The sequence below is a fragment of the Hippocampus zosterae genome, chromosome 1 (genome assembly GCF_025434085.1).
Source record: "Hippocampus zosterae strain Florida chromosome 1, ASM2543408v3, whole genome shotgun sequence".
In the NCBI taxonomy this organism is placed as follows: Eukaryota; Metazoa; Chordata; class Actinopteri; order Syngnathiformes; family Syngnathidae; genus Hippocampus; species Hippocampus zosterae.
The window spans coordinates 36,994,473-37,016,407 of record NC_067451.1 but is presented as its reverse complement, the minus strand read 5'-3'; the positions used below and the strand labels follow the sequence as shown (position 1 = coordinate 37,016,407).

The window sequence follows — 21,935 nt, the reverse complement described above, 5'->3', positions numbered from 1 at the left end:
CTAGGAACCACGTGATTTACTGGAAAATTACCGGAAATGTAAGCATTCGAGTAGACTAGCACCATTCTGGGCAAAAGCAAACGGAACTACCTGTTAGGGGAAATTTTCAGAATCCGTATGATTTGTGCGATACGGCCATATACGTAAGATTCACCACAAAATCCGTATGAACTATGGCTAAACCGTATGAGTTGACAGGTATGCTTAAGTCATGTAATTGTAGATTCTCGTTGCAGTTTTGTGACTTCAGTCAAACCTTTGTAAATTGATGTTACACATTTATGAGTGTGGTTACGGTCACCGATTGTTTTTACATATTTGTGGATTGAAATATGCATTCGTAAATGGTTTTGTTACAAAAATGGCCCCAAAGACAGCGGTCTGGTGACAGACCTTGTGGCAGCAATACACATGCGTAAAACAAATATTAAAACAATTGAGTAAGTGCTGAAATATTTACTGACACATGTATTTATTTCATGAAATTGTTTAGTACAAAAAGGCGTTTGTCGTGCCAAAATGTATACTTAGGATGTATTTTTTCTCTTTCCAATTAGACTGCGTGAAAGTAAAACTCACACTCCATATCAGTTGGTGGCGGTAATGGACCGTTAAGCTGTTTGCCTACCGTCTTGACGAAAGAAAAACAAAAGAAGAAAAAGAACCACTCGCTAAAGGGGGACAAATATAACACCTCACCCTTGTCGGTACAGTACAGCGTACTTCATTCAGATTGCGAAGAGTATGTTTTTTTTCTTCCGTCAATTATTTTAGAATACCTTTCCATTGCGAAAATGTGATTATTGTTTTACTCGATCGGCAGCTTTCTGTTGTAACGAATCGTTGACAGTAAGTCACCTGGGTGATTTTGTCTGCCCGAATATGATACATCCTGGTTGACATTTATGTCATTCGGTCTGTAAACGTGGATTTTCTTTTTTTTTTGTCGTATCGTAATTGCAATTTCGTCGAACAATCCAAAGGAAACCGTTATAAACGAGTGTGTTTTAAATTTTTTGTTGTTGCTGACTTTATAGTTGAAGCTGCTGTTGAAAGTTGAGGGATGGCAGGTCTGCAGTGGGAGCTTCCCACGGAGCTATGCTGTCGACCGATGGCTTTTGTCGCTCTTACTGGTTTGGACGTGGTGTACAATGCTGTGCATCGTGCTATTTGGGATGTGTTCAGCGCCAATCGGCGAGCCGACAGAGTGCCGATCTCTTTCAAAATCCTCCCTGGAGACCATGAGTATCCCAAGTGTCGAACTAAGGTTTGTGGAGGAAGTTATTTCACAAGTTCATGGTCGACTCGTAATAAAATACTGGCATGTAGTCTCATAAATCCTACCAATTGGCACACGAACAGCTGTGAAGTCGTCAATTAACGGTTATTTTCTTCTCCTTCCGTAGCGTACATCCTATGAATGGTACATTCCGAAAGGAATTTTGAAAACATCTTGGATGAACAAGCACCTAAACGAAGTACCATCACTGGTCGTTCTCTTCTATGAATTGGACTGGGATGACCCACAGTGGAAAGAGAAACAATCTGAATGTGCTACCAAAGTTGAAATTGTCAGGTATATCTTTCTTAATTTTACCCACACTTATATAAAAAAATGATTTTTCAGCACTTCCAATAGACACTTTTGCTCACCTTCAAATTGTATTGCATTTCTCAGCAGTAAGTCAGGCAATCATGTATAATGTACAATATTAATTACTGCACTGTAGTCTGTTGTTTGAGTCTGCATCATCTTGATTGGCCAAGTACCGTATTTTCACGACTATTCGACGCATCGTACTAATGGCCGCAGTCTCATTAATGCGTGACATTTCTGTATTTTACACATACACAGGACGCATCGTACGAATAGCCGCAGTTTTACAGTGGTAAAACATACGCCAGCTTAAACATACGGCATGCACCCTAACACGTTAGCTTGAAGCATACAGTAGCATGCCAAGAGATACAGATAAGATAAAAACACGTTTTTAAAAAGGCAACGAAAGCAGAACTGAGTTCGGGTGTATTTTATTTAGCCATCGTACAATGTTCTCACGTTTTCGATCAATCATCACCCAGAAATCCATCAAAGTCCTCATCCTCTGTATCAGAAGCAGAGGACTGCACATCTCAGTTGTCATTGAATGCATCACATGCTAGTGTGAGTTGCTACACATTGCCGAGCGGAAAGAAGGAGTAGCAACAGCAAAGTCAACATTTCTCTCGTGTGAAGCTTTCCCACATTTGAAAGTAAAGAACAGAGCGAAACATGGTGGCAGCGCGTGTGTGTGTAGAAAGAATTGAACAATTGTGCAAGTACCGTAATCCATCAAAAACGCCGCGTTCCCTCTCGTTGTTGCGTATTGTGGCGTAACTCGCCCAGCGCTGCCTCTCACTCTTTGTAAAGTTGTGTTTGCCATCGATCATTGTTCCCATGCTGTTCGCAACTTTACTTTGAACGCCCGGTTGATGCCAATGTCCAGCGGTTGGAGTTCTTTAGTCAAGCCTCCGGGAATAACGGCAAGCTCAGAGTTCCTTTGCTTGACTTTTTTTTTCACCGCTGCTGTGAGATGGGCACGCATGCCAAAAGCATAACCGGTGGCTTTAAGTTTGAACTGAGCTTCGTAGGCATGTCTCTTTGTCGAATTTATTTTCAGGGGTTCTTAGAAACCAAAACCGGAGTTGTTTTGCAACAATGCACATTGCCACACGCTATACAAGTGTTGGTACTGGCTTGAGGCGTCCACTTACACGCCCACCCTTCACCATTGGCGGACTAGCTTGTCTGTCCTCTCTCTCCCTCTCTCTCTCTCTCTCCCTCTCCATATATGTATATATACACGCCCACCCTTCCCTGATTGGCCGACTTCTTTCACAGTCACTTCCGCCTTTTCTCTATATAAACAGCGTGTCGGCTGTCAGTCAGATTTTGGAACTCAGCGCATATAAAGGACGCTCCGCACCATAAGGCGTCCTGTCCATTTTGGAGAAAATTTAAGACTTTTAATGGCGCCTTATAGTCGTGAAAATACGGTATGTTAAAATGGCACAGTAGTTTGTCTCCGGTAGTAGGAACCACTCAAGTACTACAGTAACAAAACCCTGATACAAAATAAACACTTAAAACAGAAACACAGAGGTACACAGAACCTTTAAGCAATAAAGCATGCTCAGTAGTGCACCACAGTGCACAAAATGACACAGGCTTTTCTTAAGCATTGTCCAGTAATACCGAACAGTGACAATTGTGAAAATTATGCAGACATGAAGCATGAATGCATTGTCCGGTCATGTGCTAAGAGAAACACTTCATGTGCTAAGAGAAACACTGGAAATGACAAAAACAGAGTACCAGATCGAGAGGGTAGTATCTCTGTGACCATATGTGTCGCCACACTGGATCTAATCTCGAATGCCATACAATGTGTTTTGTACTTTATTTATCTATCTATCTCTATCTATCTATCTCTATCTATCTCTCTCTATCTCTCTCTATCTCTCTCTATCTTTCTCTATCTCTCTCTATCTATCTATCTATCTATCTATCTATCTATCTATCTATCTATCTATCTATCTATCTATCTCTCTATCTCTCTATCTCTCTATCTATCTATCTATCTATCTATCTATCTATCTATCTATCTATCTATCTATCTATCTATCTATCTATCTATCTATCTATCTATCTATCTATCTATCTATCTATCTATCTATCTATCTATCTTAAAGAAATCAGCACCTTGGAATTGATCTCAACTCTTATATTTTAGATCCAGTCTTCAGAGCAGGAATTCAAAAGTGGCTGTAGTTTTAATTCAAAGGAAAACACCTATGCCTCCAGGTAAGGACCCTGCTCAGTTATGGAATGCATATGCACTATAAACTCCCATTTTGATTTTCATATTATTCAGGGCCTTTGTATCACTGCAAAATCAAGTATCCAGTACAACTTTATGAACATATGAAATTTCCTCCCTCTTAAACAGACATCTATATCTACAACGTAGACGTTAAAAAGTTTCCATTTGGATGTTGGAATGTTTATCCTACATTTTCAGTACAAATTCAGGACTGAATGGTTGTAAAAGATTTTTCACAACTGCCATTTGAATACAATAGGAAAGTTAATATTACCGTATTTTCACGACCATTCAGCGCACCGTATGGTTAGGCGCAGTCTCATTAATGGGTGCTATTTCTGTATTTTACACATAGACAAAACGCACTGTATTATTGGGCGCAGTTTTATAGTGGTAAAACATACGACAGCTTAAACATACAGCATGCATACGCTCACGCTAAAAACACGTTAGCTTGAAGCATACGGTAGCATGCTACGACATACAGATAAAAGCTAAAAACACGTTTTTAAAAAGGCAACGGAAGCAAAACTGAGTTTCGTTGTATTTTATTTAGCCATCGTACAATGTACTCACGTTTTTCGATCAATCATTCCCAGAAATCCATCAAAGTCCTCATCCTCTGTATCAGAAATGAACAATTGTGCAAGTACAGGTAATCCATCAAAAACACCGTGTTCCCTCTTGTTGTCAGAGTCACTCTCATTGACATGTGGCTCCACAGAAATGATGCCGGCTTTGCCAAAAACTCGAACAACAGTGCAAGCAGACACGTTTGTCCAAGCAGCCACAATCCATTCGCAAATTATGGCATAACTCGCCCAGCGCTGCCTCTCATTCCTTGTAAAGTTGTGTTTGCCATCGATCATCCATTGTTCCCATGCCGTTCGCAACTTTACTTTGAACGCCCAGTTGATGCCGATGTCCAGCGGTTGGAGATCTTTAGTCAAGCCTCCGGGAATAACGGCAAGCTCAGAGTTCATTTGCTTGACTTGGTTTTTCACCGCTGCTGTGAGATGGGCACGCATGCCAAAAGCATAACCGATGGCTTGAAGTTTGAACTGAGTTTCGTAGGCATGTCTCTTTGTCGAATTTATTTTCGGGGGTTCTTAGAAACCAAAACCGAAGTTGTTTTGCAACAATGCACAAAGCCACACGCTTTACAGGTGTCGGTACCTGCTTGGGGCGTCCCTTTAGCGTCCAATTACACGCCCACACTTCACTCATTGGCGGACTTCTTCGCCGCATGCCCGTCCTCTCTCACGTCTGCCTTCTCTCTCTTTCTCCTCAAAATTCACTTGTATTCTTTGGCATTCGACTCAGCGTGACTTAGATTTGTACTTGGTTTTACTGTTTGGTGCTTTCTACCGCCTTTATTACCGATTTGTCTTACTGTTTATTGTGCATGTTAAATTGCTCCATGTACAGCACTTTGTATGCAGCGATGACTGTTTGAAAGTGCTCTATATATACTCTTGACTTGACTCTCTCTCTCCATATATGTATACATACACGCCACCCTTCACTGATTGGCCGACTTCTTTGCCACATGGTTGTCCAGTCACTTCCGCCTTTTCTGTATATGAACAGCGTGTCGGCTGTCAGTCAGGTTTTGGAACTCAACGCATACACAAGACGCTCTGCATCATAAGGCGTCCTGTCCATTTTGGAGAAAATTTAAGACTTAATGGCGCCTTATAGTCGTGAAAATAAGGTATATATACTGTATATAATTTTCCTTGTCTCGGGTGGTGTCCGTCCCACATTCAGCTCGGGTCCTCTACCGGGGGCCAGGAAGCTTGAGGGTTCTGCGCAGTATCCTTGCTGTTCCCAGCACTGCACGTTTCTGGACTGAGATGTCCGATGTTGTTCCCGGAATCTGTTGCAACCACTCATCTAGTTTGGGGTGTCACTGCCCCGAGTGCTCCGACCACCACAGGCACGACTGTCACCTTTACCTTCCAGGCTCTCTCCAGCTCCTCTCTGAGCCCTTGGGATTTCTTGAGTTTCTTGTGTTCCTTCTTTCTGATGTTTCCATCACTTGGGACCTCCACATCCACTACAACGGCTTTCCTCTGCCCTTTTTCAATGATCACGATATCTGGTTGGTTCGCCATTACCATCTTGTCAGTCTGGATCTGGAAGTCCCACAGCATCTTCGCTCTGTCATTCTCCACCACCTTCGGAGGCGTTTCCCATTTTGACCTTGGGATTTCCAGTCCATACTCCGCACAGGTGTTTCGGTAGACTATGCCAGCCACCTGGTTATGGTGTTCCATGTAGGCTTTCCCTGTCAGCATCTTACACACTGCAGTTACAGTATGTGTTTGATCGTCTCCGGTGCCTCTTTGCACAACCGACACCGTGGGTCTTGTCTGGTGTGGTATATCTGGGCCTCAATGGCTCTGGTGCTCAGGGCCTGCTCCTGAGCAGCCAGGATGAGTGCCTCTGTGCTGTCTTTCAGGCCAGCCCTCTTAGCCACTGATAGGACTTCTTGAGATGAGCCACTTCAGTTATGGTCTGGTGGTACATTCCGTGTCGGGGCTTGTCCTCCCATGATGGTCCCTCTTCCAGCGCCTCATTCTCTGTTGCCCATTGTCTGAGACATTCTCTGAGTACGTCATCCGTTGGAGCCTTCTCCCTGATGTATTCATGGAGCTTGGATGTTTCATCCTGGACAGTGGCTCTCACACACTAGTCCCCGGCCTCCTTCCTTTCGGCTTGCGTACAGTCTCAGGGTGCTGGATTTGAGATGGAACACTCCATGCATGGTTAGGAGCTTTCGGGTCTTAACGTCCGTGGTCTGAATCTCTTCCTTTGGCCACCATATTATTCCTGCAGGGTGTTTGATCACTGACGGGGCATAGCTGCTTATTGCCCGGATCTTACTTTTGCTATTGCCTCACTCTCTGGAGGTATTTGGCCGTAGCCGCTTTCCTTGTTGCCAGTTCGAGGTTGCCATTGGCTTGTGGTATACCGAGGTACTTGTAGCTGTCCTCAATGTCTGCTATTGTTCCTTCAGGGAGTGAGACCCCTTCAGTGCGAACTACCTTTCCTCTCTTAGTCACCATCCGACTACATTTCTCAAGCCTGAATTACATCCCGATGTCGCTGCTGTAGAATCCTGGTCGTGTGGATCAGGGAGTCTATGTCCCTTTCGCTCTTAGCATACAGCTTTGTTATCCATTTGTAGCTCCATTTCGGAGGTGGTATCCATAGCCTGTCTTGGTGATTACTTCAGTCCTATGCAGAACAGCAGTGGGGAGAGTGCATCACTTTGGTATATGCCACATTTGATGGACACGTGGCTTGCCATTGGCTTCAAGTGTGGTTTTCCACATCCTCATCGAGTTCGCAACGAAGGCTCTTAGGGTCCTGTTCACCTTATACAACTCCAAGCATTCAGTGATCCATGTATGTGGCATCGAGTCATAGGCTTTCTTGTAATCAATCCAGGCTGTGCACAGGTTGATGCGTCGGGACCTGCAGTCTTGTGCGACTGTTCTGTCAACCAGGAGCTGATGTTTGGCTCCTCTGGTATCTCTATGTTAAGGATTTTTTTCTGCTAGAAGTAGTAGTAGAACATTGTTGAGGAATTTCATCTTGCTATGAGAACTATTGATACTAGTGTCTGTCCTGAACATCTGCTGAAGTACTTAAAAGAATGTAGTGTGAAGTTTAGATCCTATTTTCACTTGGTTAATTAACAGCCCCCGAGGGTTTTTCTGCCTCCACCACCTCGTAAAAATCCCTGAAGGCTGTCAAGTGCTCTCAAAGAGGAACCCTAATCTCAAGATCTGTGACCAGCAGCTGTGGTCCATACTTTGTCATCATATCAAGATCGAACTTTGCTTGACCTTCTTTGTCTCTACTTTTTCTTGGTTAGGTTTATTGGTTATGGTGTTATTCCTCTCTGTTAGTTGTGTTTGTTCAGACACTGAAAGAAACGATGTACAATGCGGTTGAAGGTATTCCTGCTCACTGTTTTTACAATCACCTTTAGTGCCCTCGATCCCCACCACTTTTAGGGCCCCCCTCCACAGGACATGTTTAACGTCAAAAGAGGAACTGTTATCTCAAGTATCTGTGTTCCTACCATCACACCAAATGGTGGGTGGTGGTGGTCTGGTCTCACCCCACCGCTCCCAACTTCTTCCGGCCACAACGGGTCAGATGACATGTTACTTTCTTTGTTTCGGGATTTGCATGAGAGGCGTAGCTCCCCGCCTCTCATTATCATATTGTCTCGATATAATCTCATGAATGTGTTTCTTCTGGGCTTCCTGTTGAAATCTGAGACTCACAGGAGCCCGAATCGATTCGTGTTGCGTTGTGATAAACTGAAGAAAAGACAATGTGGTGTTGGGTCTTGTTCCAGCTTATAGAGAGATAAAAAAACCTGTAACCAAGGAGGGCCAAGAGCAAATTGACAGCTCCCATTCCTCAACACTCTACCAATGCCCTTCTGTGCTTCGCTCCTGTATTGATCCATGTGTCCACTTATCTTAACCGCAATGATGCCTGACATGAGCTTCCATGTTGTCGAGAGACGGGTTATTGGCCGGTAGTTGGATGGGACTGCACCCTTTGAAGGATCCTTCATGATCAGGATTGTTCACCCTTCGGTTAGCCATCGTGGGTGAGTCCCATCCCTCAGCAGCTGGTTCATTTGTGCTGCTAGGCGCTCATGGAGTGCTGTGAGTTTCTTTAGCCAGTAGGTGTAGACTATGTCCCGTGCCTGGGGCTGTCCAGTTCTTCATATCTGAGACTCTTTCCTGTATGTCTGCCACTGTTATGGTAAGTGGGTTCTGTTCAGGGAGGTTGCTGTGCTCCTCTCTCAGGGTAACCAGCCATTGTGCACTGCTGTTACGTGCAACCTCCTCCCATATGCCTTTCCAGTACCTTTCAGTTTCCAGTATTGGTGGGTCAGCTCTGTTGTTAGGACCCTGCCACTGAGCGTACACTTTCGCAGGTTGTGTTGCGAACAGCCTGTTTATTCGTCTGGCCTCATTCTCTTTCGTGTACCGCTTTAGGCGGCTGGGCAAGGCTTGGAACCTTTGTTTGGCAGTTTCGAGTACCTCTTGGGTATCGGCCTTTTCATCACACCTCTCTGGGCCTCCGTCAATTGACACATCTTTCCAAGCCGCCTTGATCTTAGACTCCAAACGTCTTTTCCATGGTGGGTAACGTATCTCTAGGATCACTGATGCTGAAGTGTATATCACCTCTTTGGTTTCAGTGATCGTTACGGTCGGGATCGACCTCAGTGCTGCATTCACACTTTCCATGAGACTTTCAGGTGGTACTTCACATAGCCGTTGTAATCGGTTTCAAGGTTGCCCAGCTTTCATTCTCGCCATGATCTTAGCTTTCAGGTCAGTTGCTGCCTCGCTCAGCATTTCATTCATTGGGGCTTGCCTCCCAATCTCTGGTATGACCTCCTCCTCTGATCTGGCAGCCTGGGGCCCTTCACCATGCAACCTGCGTTGTACCTCATCAATCTCAAGTTGTGACAGCAATTGCCGTTTGCGGATGTTGGAACACTGAGTTACTAGTTGTTTCGTTGTCAAGTCAAGTCATCAGTATTTCTAGAGCACTTTCAAACCGCCATCGCTGCATACAAAGTGCTGTACATGGAGCAATTTAACATGCACAATAAAAAGTAAGGCAAATCGGTAATAAAGGCGGTAGAAAGCACCAAACAATAAAACCAAGAACAAATCTAAGTCATGCTGAGTCGAATGCCAAAGAATACAAGTGAGTTTTGAGGAGGGCATTGAAGATGGGCAGCGAGGAGGCTTGACGAATGTTCAGTTGGAGGTCATTCCAGAGAGAGGGACCAGCAACAGAAAAGGCTCGATCCCCTCTGAGCCTCAGTTTAGTTCTTGGTACTTCTAATAATGTCTGGTCCACAGACCTGAGGCGCCGGGCAGGTGTGTAGGGGCGGATGAGCTCAGAGAGGTAAGGTGGCGCGAGATTATTCAGAGATTTGAAAACAAAGAGGAAGATCTTGAAAATAACTCTAAAATGAATGGGGAGCCAGTGAAGGGATGCCAGAGTAGGAGTTATGTGCTCCCGCTTACGAGTACCAGTCAAGAGGCAAGCAGCGGCATTCTGGACCAGCTGAAGGCGCTTAATTGAAGGACTGGCTGACTCCAAAGTAAAGGGCATTGCAGTAATCGAGCCAGGATGTGACAAAGGCATGAATTACTGTCTCGAAGTGTTCATGTGAGAGGAGAGGTTTTATTTTGGCCAGCTGTCTAAGGTGAAAGAAGCTGGATTTAACAACTGCACCAATTTGCTGATCGAATTTGAAATCACTGTCCAGTTTAAGGCCCAAGTTTGAGACTGTTGACTTAAGATCAGGAGACAGGGGGCCCAAGTCTACAGGATGGGATGTACAAGGGCAACTGGGACCAAACGATATCACCTATGTCTTCTTTTCGTTGAATTTAAAGAAATTTTGTGCCATCCAGGTTTTGATTTTTTCCAGACAGGATAGGAGTGGCCTTAATGAGAAGGCGTCTTTCTTGCTCAGTGGGCCATAGATCTGGCAGTCATCTGCATAGCAGTGGAAGGGAATACCATGTTTCCTTAAGAAGGAACCCAATGGGAGCAGATACAGCGAGAACAGCAGATGCCCCAGAATTGAGCCCTGTGGAACACCACATGACAGGGGAGCAGTGCGTGACTCGGAGCAGCCAAGGCTGACACAAAAGGTTCTGTCAGCTAGATAGGACCTAAACCACTCAAGAGCACTGCCGCCAATGCCCACCAAGTGCTGCAAACGAGTCAGCAGAATACTGTGATCTGTGTGACTGTGGGTTTCGAAGTAACCATTCAGCCCACATTCACTGCACGTAACCCCTCTGACTAGGGTTGCTTGACTAGTAGCATTCCAACAGAGCCATGTTATCGCATCTCACCCATCTCCGCTTTGTTCCAGTAGCCCATTTTTCATCAAGGTGCTCTGGTTCCCCAGCACCTGACGTAGACCTTGTTTGGCCGGGCGACGTTTGAGCCGGCATGCCATTCATTTTATTGTCTCTCATCATTGTATGAGGTTGGTGATATATATATATATATATTAGAGCTGTCAAACGATTAAAATATTTAATCTCATTAAAAATGCAACTGTCATAATTAACTCAAATGAACAAAAAAATTGTGTTTACTCACACATTTTTTATCGTTTCTGAATTTCCTTTTTTTGTCCTATTTTTTTCCCCCATTTTAATGCTCTCATCAACATGGAATCATGAATCAGTTTTCTATGTGCCAAATGCAAATATTTACTGAAATAACAATTCGATTTTCAATTTTACATGAACATTTTTCACATGGTGCAGTTATTCACACATAATCTCTCACACAATATTACTGTCCATCAATAACGGTGAAAAAAATATTTTGTCACACAACAGCTGCGTTAACAGCTTTTTTTTATGAAATCAAAACAGAGCAATATAACTTTATAAAGTGCACATCTAAGGTACACTAGTACTCAGTAAGGGTGTGGAAAATAATCGATATTAATCGATAAATCGATGCGCACGTGCGCGATGCGAGTGTATCGGCTCATTCACTGGGTACGACGCAATTGACGGGTGAAATCGAGATTCATCACGATGCATTGGTGAGTATCGGTAAAATCCGATTCAAGCGCCGTTTTATTCATGTTAAACGTCACCTATCTGACCTTTCCCAGATGCATTGAATGCACCATCATTGTTTTGCGTTTTGTGTTGAGTACGGACGGTAGCCGTGCGTCACATACAGTCCAGTACAAAACTAGCGAAACACTATGGAAGTTCGCGCAAGCAGCAGCGAGGAAACTACTGTATTTAATGCTTCTGCAACATTCAGATCTTATGTTTGGAAATACTACGGCTTCGAAAAGAAAGACGGAAAGATTGAGAAAAGCTCCGTAATTTGCAAAGAATGTCGCACTACGAAGCCATACAACGGCAGCACCACAAATATGGAGACCACTTAAAACGATGGCACCAGATCACCGACAAGTTTCCCGCCCCCTCCCCGGCCTCCCCGGCCAGTCCCTCGTTGGACACCGGAGAAACTCTTGGCAAACCAGGTCAGGATCAGAAAAAATCGCCTCTTATTTTGGGGGTCCCCTTGCAGCTCACTGTGACCGCACAAGGCAAAACTATATATGGATGACTCTTTTGGACATTTCATTTTGACACTCAGTGAGAGTGGTCTGTGTACGCTACAATACACACAGCAGCTTTGAGGCTGTGACTGCCACATTGTTTCAATTGTATTTTTTTTTTCTGTCCTATGGAGATGGACATTTCATATGAGACACTCGGGGAGTAGTCAGTTTGTGTTTACACTACAGCAACAGCTGTGAATCTCAGGTGCCAAATTGTTTACATTTTATTTGCACAAAACCCAATTGTGAAAGGGCTTAAATACGTTGTTTTACACGTTCTACTGTTTATAAGGAATAAAGTGGTATACTTTTTGCAATACCATACTGAATTCCATCTTTTCTTTTACTTTTTTTCTTTGCGTTTTTGCATCATGTTTAATTGCACAATATCACAACAAATTGTACTGTATCGTATCGGATCGCATTGATTTGAACTAAATGTGTATCGCGTCGTATTACATCGTGAAGACGGTGAAATGTATCGCATCGTGTCGCCAGAAAATTCCATGTATCGTTTAAGTATCGCATCGCTGGTAGTGCATCGAGATGTGTATCGAATCGTCCTCGGTGCTGAGATTCACATCCCTAGTACTCAGCCTATAGTGGATTTAAACCATGGTTGCATACTTCATTTTTCTCAAGTTTGCTTTCAACACAGCAGTCTGTTTCTGTATGTTTGTTGAAGAATAACGAGACACCGGACACCAGTGCTCATTATGTGCCGCTGTATTCGAAACTGCCGGTCTTAGGCTATGTTGATTGTGTTGGTCCTTCTTGCGCGGAAGTCTCTCTGCGGTTTTGTGTAGACCTAATTTCGAATGACTACACTTGGTTCGATGACAACACTGGAGACATTTTACTTTCGCTAGGTCGCTACCACTGTAGCGCACTGTCACTGTCAGACGAACACAGAGAAGCTCCACCCGCTGTATTTATATGGACACAGAACGCTGTAACCTTCCACACAAAATAGTTCCAAACAATTAACAATCGCGTCAGTGGCATACATCGTATACCTGTATGATACAGAGAGAGAGAGATGAACAGATAACTTTGGTCTTGTCAGTAGAGCAATATGGCAACCTTTTAAAAGTAAACTTTCCATTCATAAACTCTTTAAGTATCCGTTTTCGGTGTCTCGCGCTGCCGTGGCTGGCAAAACAGACATGGGAGTGGACTTCTGCAGCGCGCTTGTTGTTTTGTTTCTGGTGTATTTATAGAGCAACGTAACATCCACTTGCTACGTGTGCCGCATCAATCTCGCGAGAAAAATTTTAATCCCGTTAAAATTCATTTAAATTAATGCCAATAAAAACGCGCTAAACTGACAGCTCTAATATATACACACACACACACACACACACAGCTGGATAGCTCAGTTGGTAATGCATCGGTTTGGCTATATACCGTATTTTCACGACTATAGGGCGCCATTAAAAGTCTAAAATTTTCTCCAAAATGGACAGGACGCCTTATAATGCGGTGCGTCTTTTATATGAGCCGAGTTCCAAAATCTGGCTGGGACCCGACACGCTGTTTATATAGAGAAAAGGCGGAAGTGAGGTCGGCCAATCAGTGAAGTGCGGGGAAGAGGTCGGCCAATCAGTGAAGCGCGTCCGCGCACTTATATGTAAATTATGGAGAGAGAGAAAATGTGTACGTGAGTGACGACACGCACGCATGCGGAGAAGAGGTCGACCAATCAGTGAAGTGCGTACGCGCACTTATATGTAAATTATGGAGACAACTTCCAGCGGACTACAAAGAAAAGCTGGCCGTTTTCCGCACCTACTGCAGTAAAAAGATTGTCGACAAACGCATCCAGCCTAACCACATTACCAACATGGACGAGGTCCTGCTGACTTTCGACATCCCGGTGAACCACACTGTGGAGAAGAAGGGGACCAGCACGGTTGCGATACGCACAACGGGGCACGTTTCAAGCGAAAGACGCTGCCAAAAGAAAAGTTTCCAGCCGGCGTCATCGTGAAAGCAAACCAAAAGGGCTGGATGGACGAGGAGAAGATGAGAGAGTGTGGCTAAGTGAGGTTTATGTTAAGAGACTGGATGGCTTTTTCCATGCCTCGCCGTCACTCTTGATTTGCGACTCCATGCATGCCCATCTCACACCAGCGGTGAAAAACAAAGTCAAGCAAATGAACTCCGAGCTTGCCGTTATTCCCGGAGGCTTGACTAAAGAACTCCAACCGCTAGACATCGGCATCAACCGGCCGTTCAAAGTGCTGTTGCGAGCGGAATGGGAAAAATGGATGATCGATGGCGAACACAGCTTCACGAAGAGTGGGAGGCAGCGCCGGGCTAGTTACGCCACAATCTGTGAATGGATTGTAGCTGCTTGGACGAACGTATCTGCCAGTACAGTTGTTCGAGCTTTTGGCAAAGCCGGCATCATTTCTGTGGAGCCACATGACGACGAGAGTGACTCTGACAACGAGAGGGAACCCGGCGGTTTGGATGGATTACCGATACTTGCACAATTGTTTAATTTGGACACAGAAGATGACGACTTTGATGGCTTTCTGAGTGATGATTGAGCAAAAAACGTGAGTACCTTGTAAATAAAAGACACCCGAACTCAGTTCTGCTTTCGTTGCCTTTTTAAAAAAGTGTTTTAGCTTCTAGCTTCAGTGTGTGCTTCAAGCTAACGTGTTAGCGAACGTGTTAGCATGCATGCATGCCGTATGTTTAAGCGTGTGTTTTACCACTGTAAAACTGCGGCCATTAGTACGGTGCGTCCTGTGTATGTGTAAATTACAGAAATGTCACCCATTAATGAGACTGTGGCCATTAGTACGGTGCGTCGAATAGTCGCGAAAATACGGTAAATATACATTTGTTATTGTTAGGACGTGGTTAGACGTTTCACTCGTACTTGCGCACTATTAGAGTAAAAATAAAGAGTACAAATATAATTTTTTGTGTGTGTGGGTGTGTGTTTACGTCTGAGATAAAATTTGCTTTTGTAAAAAGTCCCCTGTTGTGAAAAATTTCTGGCTGCAAAAATGATTTCATAGTAGAGGCATTCGACTATGTGTAGTCATACGGTTTTCAACCGTAATCCGTTCCAGAAGGCTGTAATACACTGCAGAAATAACAGAAAAACAGTCAGATTTGCTAGAGGTGTCAAATTATAAATAATAATAATCATAATACATTTTATTTATAAGCACCTTTCAAAATACCCAAGGACACTTTACAATCAAAAAAGAGCAATACAACCACAGATAAAATTATTAATAATAAAAATCGCTGAGTTTAAATTGTGTATGCAATTTTGAATAGGTTGATTTTTAGATGAGTTTTGAATTTGGGAAGAGAGTCAATATTTCGGAAAATGGGTGGGAGTGAGTTCCAGAGTTTGGGGGCAGAGCGGCTGAAAGCTCTGCATCCCATCGTGCTGAGACGGGGAGAGGTTACACAGAGGTGGAGGGAAGCTGAGGACCAGAGGGAACAGAAATTTTAAGGTCGAACAGATGGGGTAGGGCAAGGTTATGAATGGCTTTGAATGTGAAGTGGAGTATTTTGAAGTTGATGCTCAGTTTAACAGGGAGCCAGTGGAGCTGTTGGAGGATGGGGTGATGTGATGGAGGGAGGGGGTTCCAGTGATGATACGGGTGAAGAATTCTGGACCAGTTGAAGTTTGTGGAGGAATTTGGTGTGGACACAGATGAGAAGTGAATTGCAATAGTCAATCCGGGAGGTGACAAGACTGTGGACAAGGATAGCAGTGGATTGAAGGGTGAGAGAGGGACGGAGATGGTTGATATTGCATAGGTGGAAATATGCGGACCGGGTTATGTTATTAATATGAGAGTGGAACAATAGTGAGCTATCGAGGATGACACCCAGGCTCTCGACCTGAAGGGAGGGGGACACAGTGGAGTTATCAATAGTGTGAGAGAAACTGTTGGTTTTGTGTAGGGTGGATTTGGTACCAACGATCAGTAGTTCTGTTTTGTCACTGTTACGTTTGAGGAAGTTATGTGTGAACCAAGATTGAATTTCTGAAAGGCAGTGTGAGAGGAAGGAGGGTGGGATGGAGGTGTCGGGTTTGCTGGAGAGGTAGAGCTGGGTGTCATCCGCGAAGCAATGAAAGTGTATACCAAATTTACGGATAATATTGCCAAGGGGGAGAAGGTAGATAATGAAGAGGACAGAGCCCTGAGGCACGCCGGAAGAGAGGGGGAGGGACTGTGAAGTGAAGGAATTGACTTGGATGAACTGAGAACGCCCAGAGAGATGGGAGTGAAACCAGTGTCAGGGGGTGTGAGTGATGCCTATGGTGGGGAGTCTATTAAGCAGGACGGGGTGGGAAATTGTATCAAAAGCTGCACTCAGGTCAAGGAGGATGAGAATTGAGATTAAACCGGTGTCTGCTGCCATAAGAAGGTCGTTGGTGATTTTTAAGAGTGCTGATTCTGTGCTCTGATGGGATTGTTCGTAGGGATTGTTATGGGTGAGGTGGGAGTGAAGTTGAGCGGCAACAATTTTTTCAAGAAGTTTGGAGATGAAAGGAAGGTGAGAAATTGGTCGTAGGTTATTGAAATCATTGTAATCGGAACCAGGTTTTTTCAAGATAGGAGTGACAGCTGCAGTTTTGAAGGGGACAGGAACAATTCCAATGAGGAATGGCTGATGCCTGAAATGAAAGGAAGCAGAGAGGGTAAGCAGGATTTGACCAGGACTACTATTCCTCCTGCCGATCTAGTTGGCAGGAGGAAGTTTTGGATTGAGTTATGATATCTGAGATTATTGAAGGATGGGAGAGTTCAAAAGAGGAAAGCAGTTGACAGGAGGTAGGGATGTCAGGGGAGGTGAGGGGTACAGAGGAGCCCAGGTGTTGGTGTATTTTATTTACTTTTTAAAAAAAAAATAGGAGCAGGTGTCAGAAGATTAAAAGTGGCGGCAGGGTTGGGAGACGGGGGGGGGTTGAGTGATTTTGTTCAGGGGAGAAAATAATAATAATAATAATAATAATAATAATACATTTTATTTATAAGAGACTTTCAAGACACCCAAGGACACTTAAAGAGAGTCAGTCCTAGTATTTCCGGTGTTGGAGCAGATGAGTCCAGAGTAGTATTGTGATTTAAGATTAAGATATCCTTTATTTGTCCCGCAATGGGGAAATTACAATCAGAATTCAGAAAGGAAAAACGCTGGGTAGGGAGAGGGGGAAAAAACCCACGCTTGAACTATCCTCTTCCGAAGATAATTTAAGTCCAGGATAAAAAAAAAATTTGGCTTGAGAAATGAAGTCCTTGTAATGGGAAAGTTGTGCTGTGTACATGTCCTTGTGAACAGTGAGATCAGTTTTTCGGTAGAGCCTTTCAAGTTGCCGGGTTTTGGATTTAATGGAAAAAAATAGGATGAAAAAGTATAAGAGGATATTCAGAAATGATAAAAAATGTAAGTAATCATAATTAATTTTGAGTTAATTCGAGTTAATTATGACATTTGCATTTTTAATTCGATTAAATATTTTGATCGTTTCAGAGAAAAACTTTCAATGCATACCAAACAGTAGCCAGTCTCTCGTCGTCTCCTTGTTAATATCACAAAATATTTTAATATCTTCACAATGTTTTGTAACCAATGTTTTCTGTGAAGAAGGCTAGTGTTCAAGCTACATTCCCCAGTCCGATATTGGCATGCAAATCTATCTGCAATTCCACCGAGGCATGATCTGTAATGGCAATGAACCCGATGGGCCAATCAGTCACCATATCAACAAGTGAGCCCGCCACAATAAAATCATCTATTTGTAAATGGTATCTATGAGAAAGAGAGTAAAATGTGTACTCTCTTTCTTTTGAGTTTACAAAGTATGTACTGATCTTTCACTTGGGAGTGAACCGAACCTTATCACACTCCTATCAATATGATCATCGAAAGTTCAATTATAATGGCTGTCTAAAATCATTTCGATGTGAACCTGAGGATGGCTATGTGTGAGAGCATATGTTTCTCCTGGTGCTCCCACTGGTTTTTCATCAAGGGGGCGAACCGCCTCCGCATGTACAATACAATACATGCTGATTTATAGGACCAATCGGTCATGTCCTCAAAGATAGAAAGAGTGAAATCCACCTGCTGTATTCCTCGCTGTTTCTTTGCTACTGTCTACACTTTCTGGTGGTCCGTATATCGTAAAAGCCTCAGCAAGATTATCCCCGGAGATTCATTTTTGTCACTGTTTTTTTCCGAGTTAGGTTTAGCTAAGTAGGATCAGCAGCAATAGCTCCCATGATGACTGTGGTTTTCAGACAGGTTTGCGCACTCCGCTTCCCCTGTTCCATGATGTCGCTTCTCCCACCAAGTCCAACTACACCTTATTCAAAGAGAAGAGCGAATATTGATAAAGATTTCATGATCTAGTATTCGAATTTGTAGACTGAACACCAGAGCGTATCGAGCGTGCTGCCATTTCCTACAGGAACAGGACTTAAGATGGTTCTTCAAGCAGCAGAAGATCAAGAAATCTGCGGGGCCTTCCTGCCTGAAAGTCTGTGCTGACGAGCCAGCTCCAGTCTTCATACAAATCTTCAGTGGATTCCTGGATCTGTGTGAGGTCCCATTCTGCTTCAAACGGTGACCATCATCTAAGTTTCCAAGAAACCAGCAACATTGGAACTGAACAACTTCAGGCCTGTCGCTCTGATGTCTGTGGTCATGAAATCCTTTGAACGCCTTGTGCTGAACCACCTACCCTCTGCAGTTTGCCTACCGGGCAAACATGTCTGTGGAGGATGCAGTCAACATCGGGCTGCACGACATCCTTGAGTACCTCGACAGCACAGGGACTTTCACAAGGATCCTGTTTCTAGACTTCAGCCCTGCGTTCAACACCGTCATCTTGGAACTCCTCACCTCGAAACTTCTGTAGCACGGTGTGACCCCTATGATCTGCCAGTTGATCATCAGCTTCCTGATGGGAAGGACACAACAATCAATCCTGTGTTCTTCCATCCGGATTAGGTTTGGGACCACCACAAAAAAAGGACAAAATCTGACTGCAACGGACAGTTAGGACGGTGGAAAAAATCATTGGCACCGCCCTACCCATTCTTGAGGAGTTGCACACCGCAAGAACTAAGACCAGGGCACGGAAAGTCCGACTGAAACCCCCGCACCCTCCCCACCACCTTTTCCAGCTACTCCCCTCCGGCAAGTGCGACTGATCCATGCGCACCAAATCCAGCAGACATTCAAACAGCTTCTTCCCTCTAGCCATTAAATCCCTAAAAGTATCCCAAATCTGTTGTTGCTCTTTGCAATTTCTCACACCCCTGTGGAACAGCATTACCGCAATAATCATTGTCGCTCCAGTTGTGTCCTTACTTGAACCATTGTCACTGATCTATATTGCACAGCAAGAGACACTTTAAAGTGCTCAAAGACCTCTGTACAGTTTCACACTTAATGTTGCTCTACAAATTGCTACTGGTCACTTTAAAATGGTGCAATGATTATCTGTACAAACTGCACAACTGTTACAGTATTCTACCACTGATCACTTGAGCTCTGGTTGATACTTTGCATATTGTCTCACTGTCATTGGGTGTTACTACTGCACAACAGTACCCTTCCACTCCGGAAAGTCTTTTGATACTTATTTGTCATGTCCTTGTTTGTCATAGTTGCTTGTTATTGATTATCCTGGTGTACCTGTACTACCGGAGACAAATTCCTTGTGTGTTCTACAGACTTGACCAATAAAGATGATTTTGATTCTGATGTGAGTCAGTCAACTGTACCAGAAATGTATGCTTTACACATACAATTTCAACAGCTACTGGGGGAAAAAGGTAGAAAATAGGTGAATATTGTTGCTGATGTGTAATTGACTGTCTCATTATCTGTGTATTGCATCTAAACCACTGTCTTGTTGTTTTTGTGTCACTCACATTTCTTTTTTTCTTTTAAAATATTTTTATAGGAGAAGACTTGGTGGCATCTGAAAGAGCTGCAGCTATTTGTCATGCCTGTGATCTTTCTGGAAAGAGTCTATTTGTTCTGCCACATACCGACCATCTGGTTGGTTACATTATAAGGTAATAATAATACCAATGCATGAGATTTATTTGGCTTTTTTTGGGTAATAATTAGAGCTGTCAAACGATTAAAATATTTAATCTAATTAAAAATGCAACTGTCATAATTAAAAAAATAATCGTGATTACTAACACATTTTTTTATTGTTTCTGAATTTCCTTTAACGTTTTTTGTCCTATGCTCTCATCAACATGGAAGCATGAATCAGTTTTCTCTGTGCCAAATGCAAATATTTACTGAAATAACAATTTCGATTTTCAATTTTCAATTTTTCACTTGGAGCAGTTATTCACACATAATCTCTCACACAATATTACTATCCATCAACAAGAGTGAAAACAATATTTTGTCACACAACAGCTGCTTTAACAGCTTTTTTATCAAATCAAAACAGAGCAATATAACATTATAAAGTGCACATCTAAGGTAAACTAGTACTCAGCCTATAGTAGATTTAAACCGTGGTTGCATAATTCGTTTTTCTCAAGTTTACTTTGAACACAGCTGTCTGTTTCTATATGTTTGTTGAAGAATAACGAGACACCGGACATCAGTGTTCATTATGTGCCGCTGTATCCAAAACTGCCCGCCGTACAAAAAAAGCGCACGCACTTCCCCCGTGCTGCTGGGGCAAACCATTCTGAAAGGTGGGGGTCGGGTCACTCCCCCTAACACAGTCAGGCTATGTTGATTGTGTTGGTCCTTCTTGTGTGGAAGTCTCTCTACTGTTTTTGTGTAGACCTCATTTCGAATGACTACACTTGGTTCGATGACAACACTGGAGACGTTTTATTTTCGCTAGGTCGCTATCGCTGTCAGACAAACACAGAGAAGCTCCACCTGCTCTATTTATATGGACGCAGAACACTGTAACCTTCCACACAAAATAGTTCCAAACAAGTAACAATCGTGTCAGTAGCATACATCTTATACCTGTATGATACAGAGAGAAAGAAGAACAGATAACTTTGGTCTTGTCAGTGGAGCAATCGGGCAACTTTTTAAAAGTAAACTTTCCATTCATAAACTCTTTAAGTATCCGTTTTCAGTGTCTCGTGCTGCCGTGGCTGGCAAAACAGACATGGGCGTGGACTTCTGCAGCGCGCTTGTTGTTTTGTTCTGGTGTATTTATAGAGCAACGTAGCATCCGCTTGTGACGTGTACCGCGTTAATCTCGCGAGAAAAATTTTAATCCCGTTAAAATTCATTTAAATTAATGCCAATAAAAACGCGCTAAACTGACAGCTCTAGTAATAATATAATTCTTTAAATACCATTCATCGTTATCCATCCACCTTTCTACTGCTTATCCGGGGCCGGGTCGCAGGGGCAGCAGCTTCAGCAGGGAAGCCCAGACTTCCCTCTCCCTTGCTACTTTTTCTAGCTCTTCCTGGCGGACCCTAAGGCGTTCCCAGGCCAGCTGGGTGACATAGTCTCTCCAGTGTGTCCTGAGTCATCCTTGGGGTCTCCTCCCGGTGGGACACGCCCGGAACGCCTCACCAGTTCAATTTTGGAACTGAACTCTGCAATTAGAAATGTGAATTGGAACTGCGTGTGCCAGCATGTACATGTTCGTGCCTGTACGTGTGTGAATTTCTCTTGACACTGATATGTGTGTGTGTATATATATATATATATATATATATATATATATATATATATATATATATATATTATGTGATAGGCAACAAAACAGGTGCCTTTCCGCAGTGACACACAACAAACACTACACCACATTGCCATCTCACTCTGCTTGCTTTACCGCACTCTGCATTTTCTTCGGGGCCTTGACTTTTTTGTATTGGGTTTCAATTATTTCAGTT

At 43.5% G+C, this 21,935-nt stretch overlaps 1 protein-coding gene across 2 annotated transcripts in view; it reads left to right on the top strand.

The window, feature by feature from the left end:
- The first annotated feature begins 579 nt into the window (after positions 1 to 579).
- trappc11 (trafficking protein particle complex subunit 11) overlaps positions 580 to 21,935 on the top strand; it is a 112,385-nt gene continuing 91,029 nt past the window's right edge. The window contains exons 1-5 of one of the 2 annotated variants that reach the window (XM_052058933.1): positions 580 to 742; positions 1,038 to 1,267; positions 1,407 to 1,576; positions 3,774 to 3,844; positions 19,997 to 20,111. In XM_052058933.1, coding sequence (XP_051914893.1) covers positions 1,064 to 1,267; positions 1,407 to 1,576; positions 3,774 to 3,844; positions 19,997 to 20,111 — 560 coding nt within the window. In that variant the 5' untranslated portion in view covers positions 580 to 742; positions 1,038 to 1,063. The remainder of the gene's footprint in view (positions 743 to 1,037; positions 1,268 to 1,406; positions 1,577 to 3,773; positions 3,845 to 19,996; positions 20,112 to 21,935) is intronic. The other variant, XM_052058942.1, reaches the window with a different exon arrangement.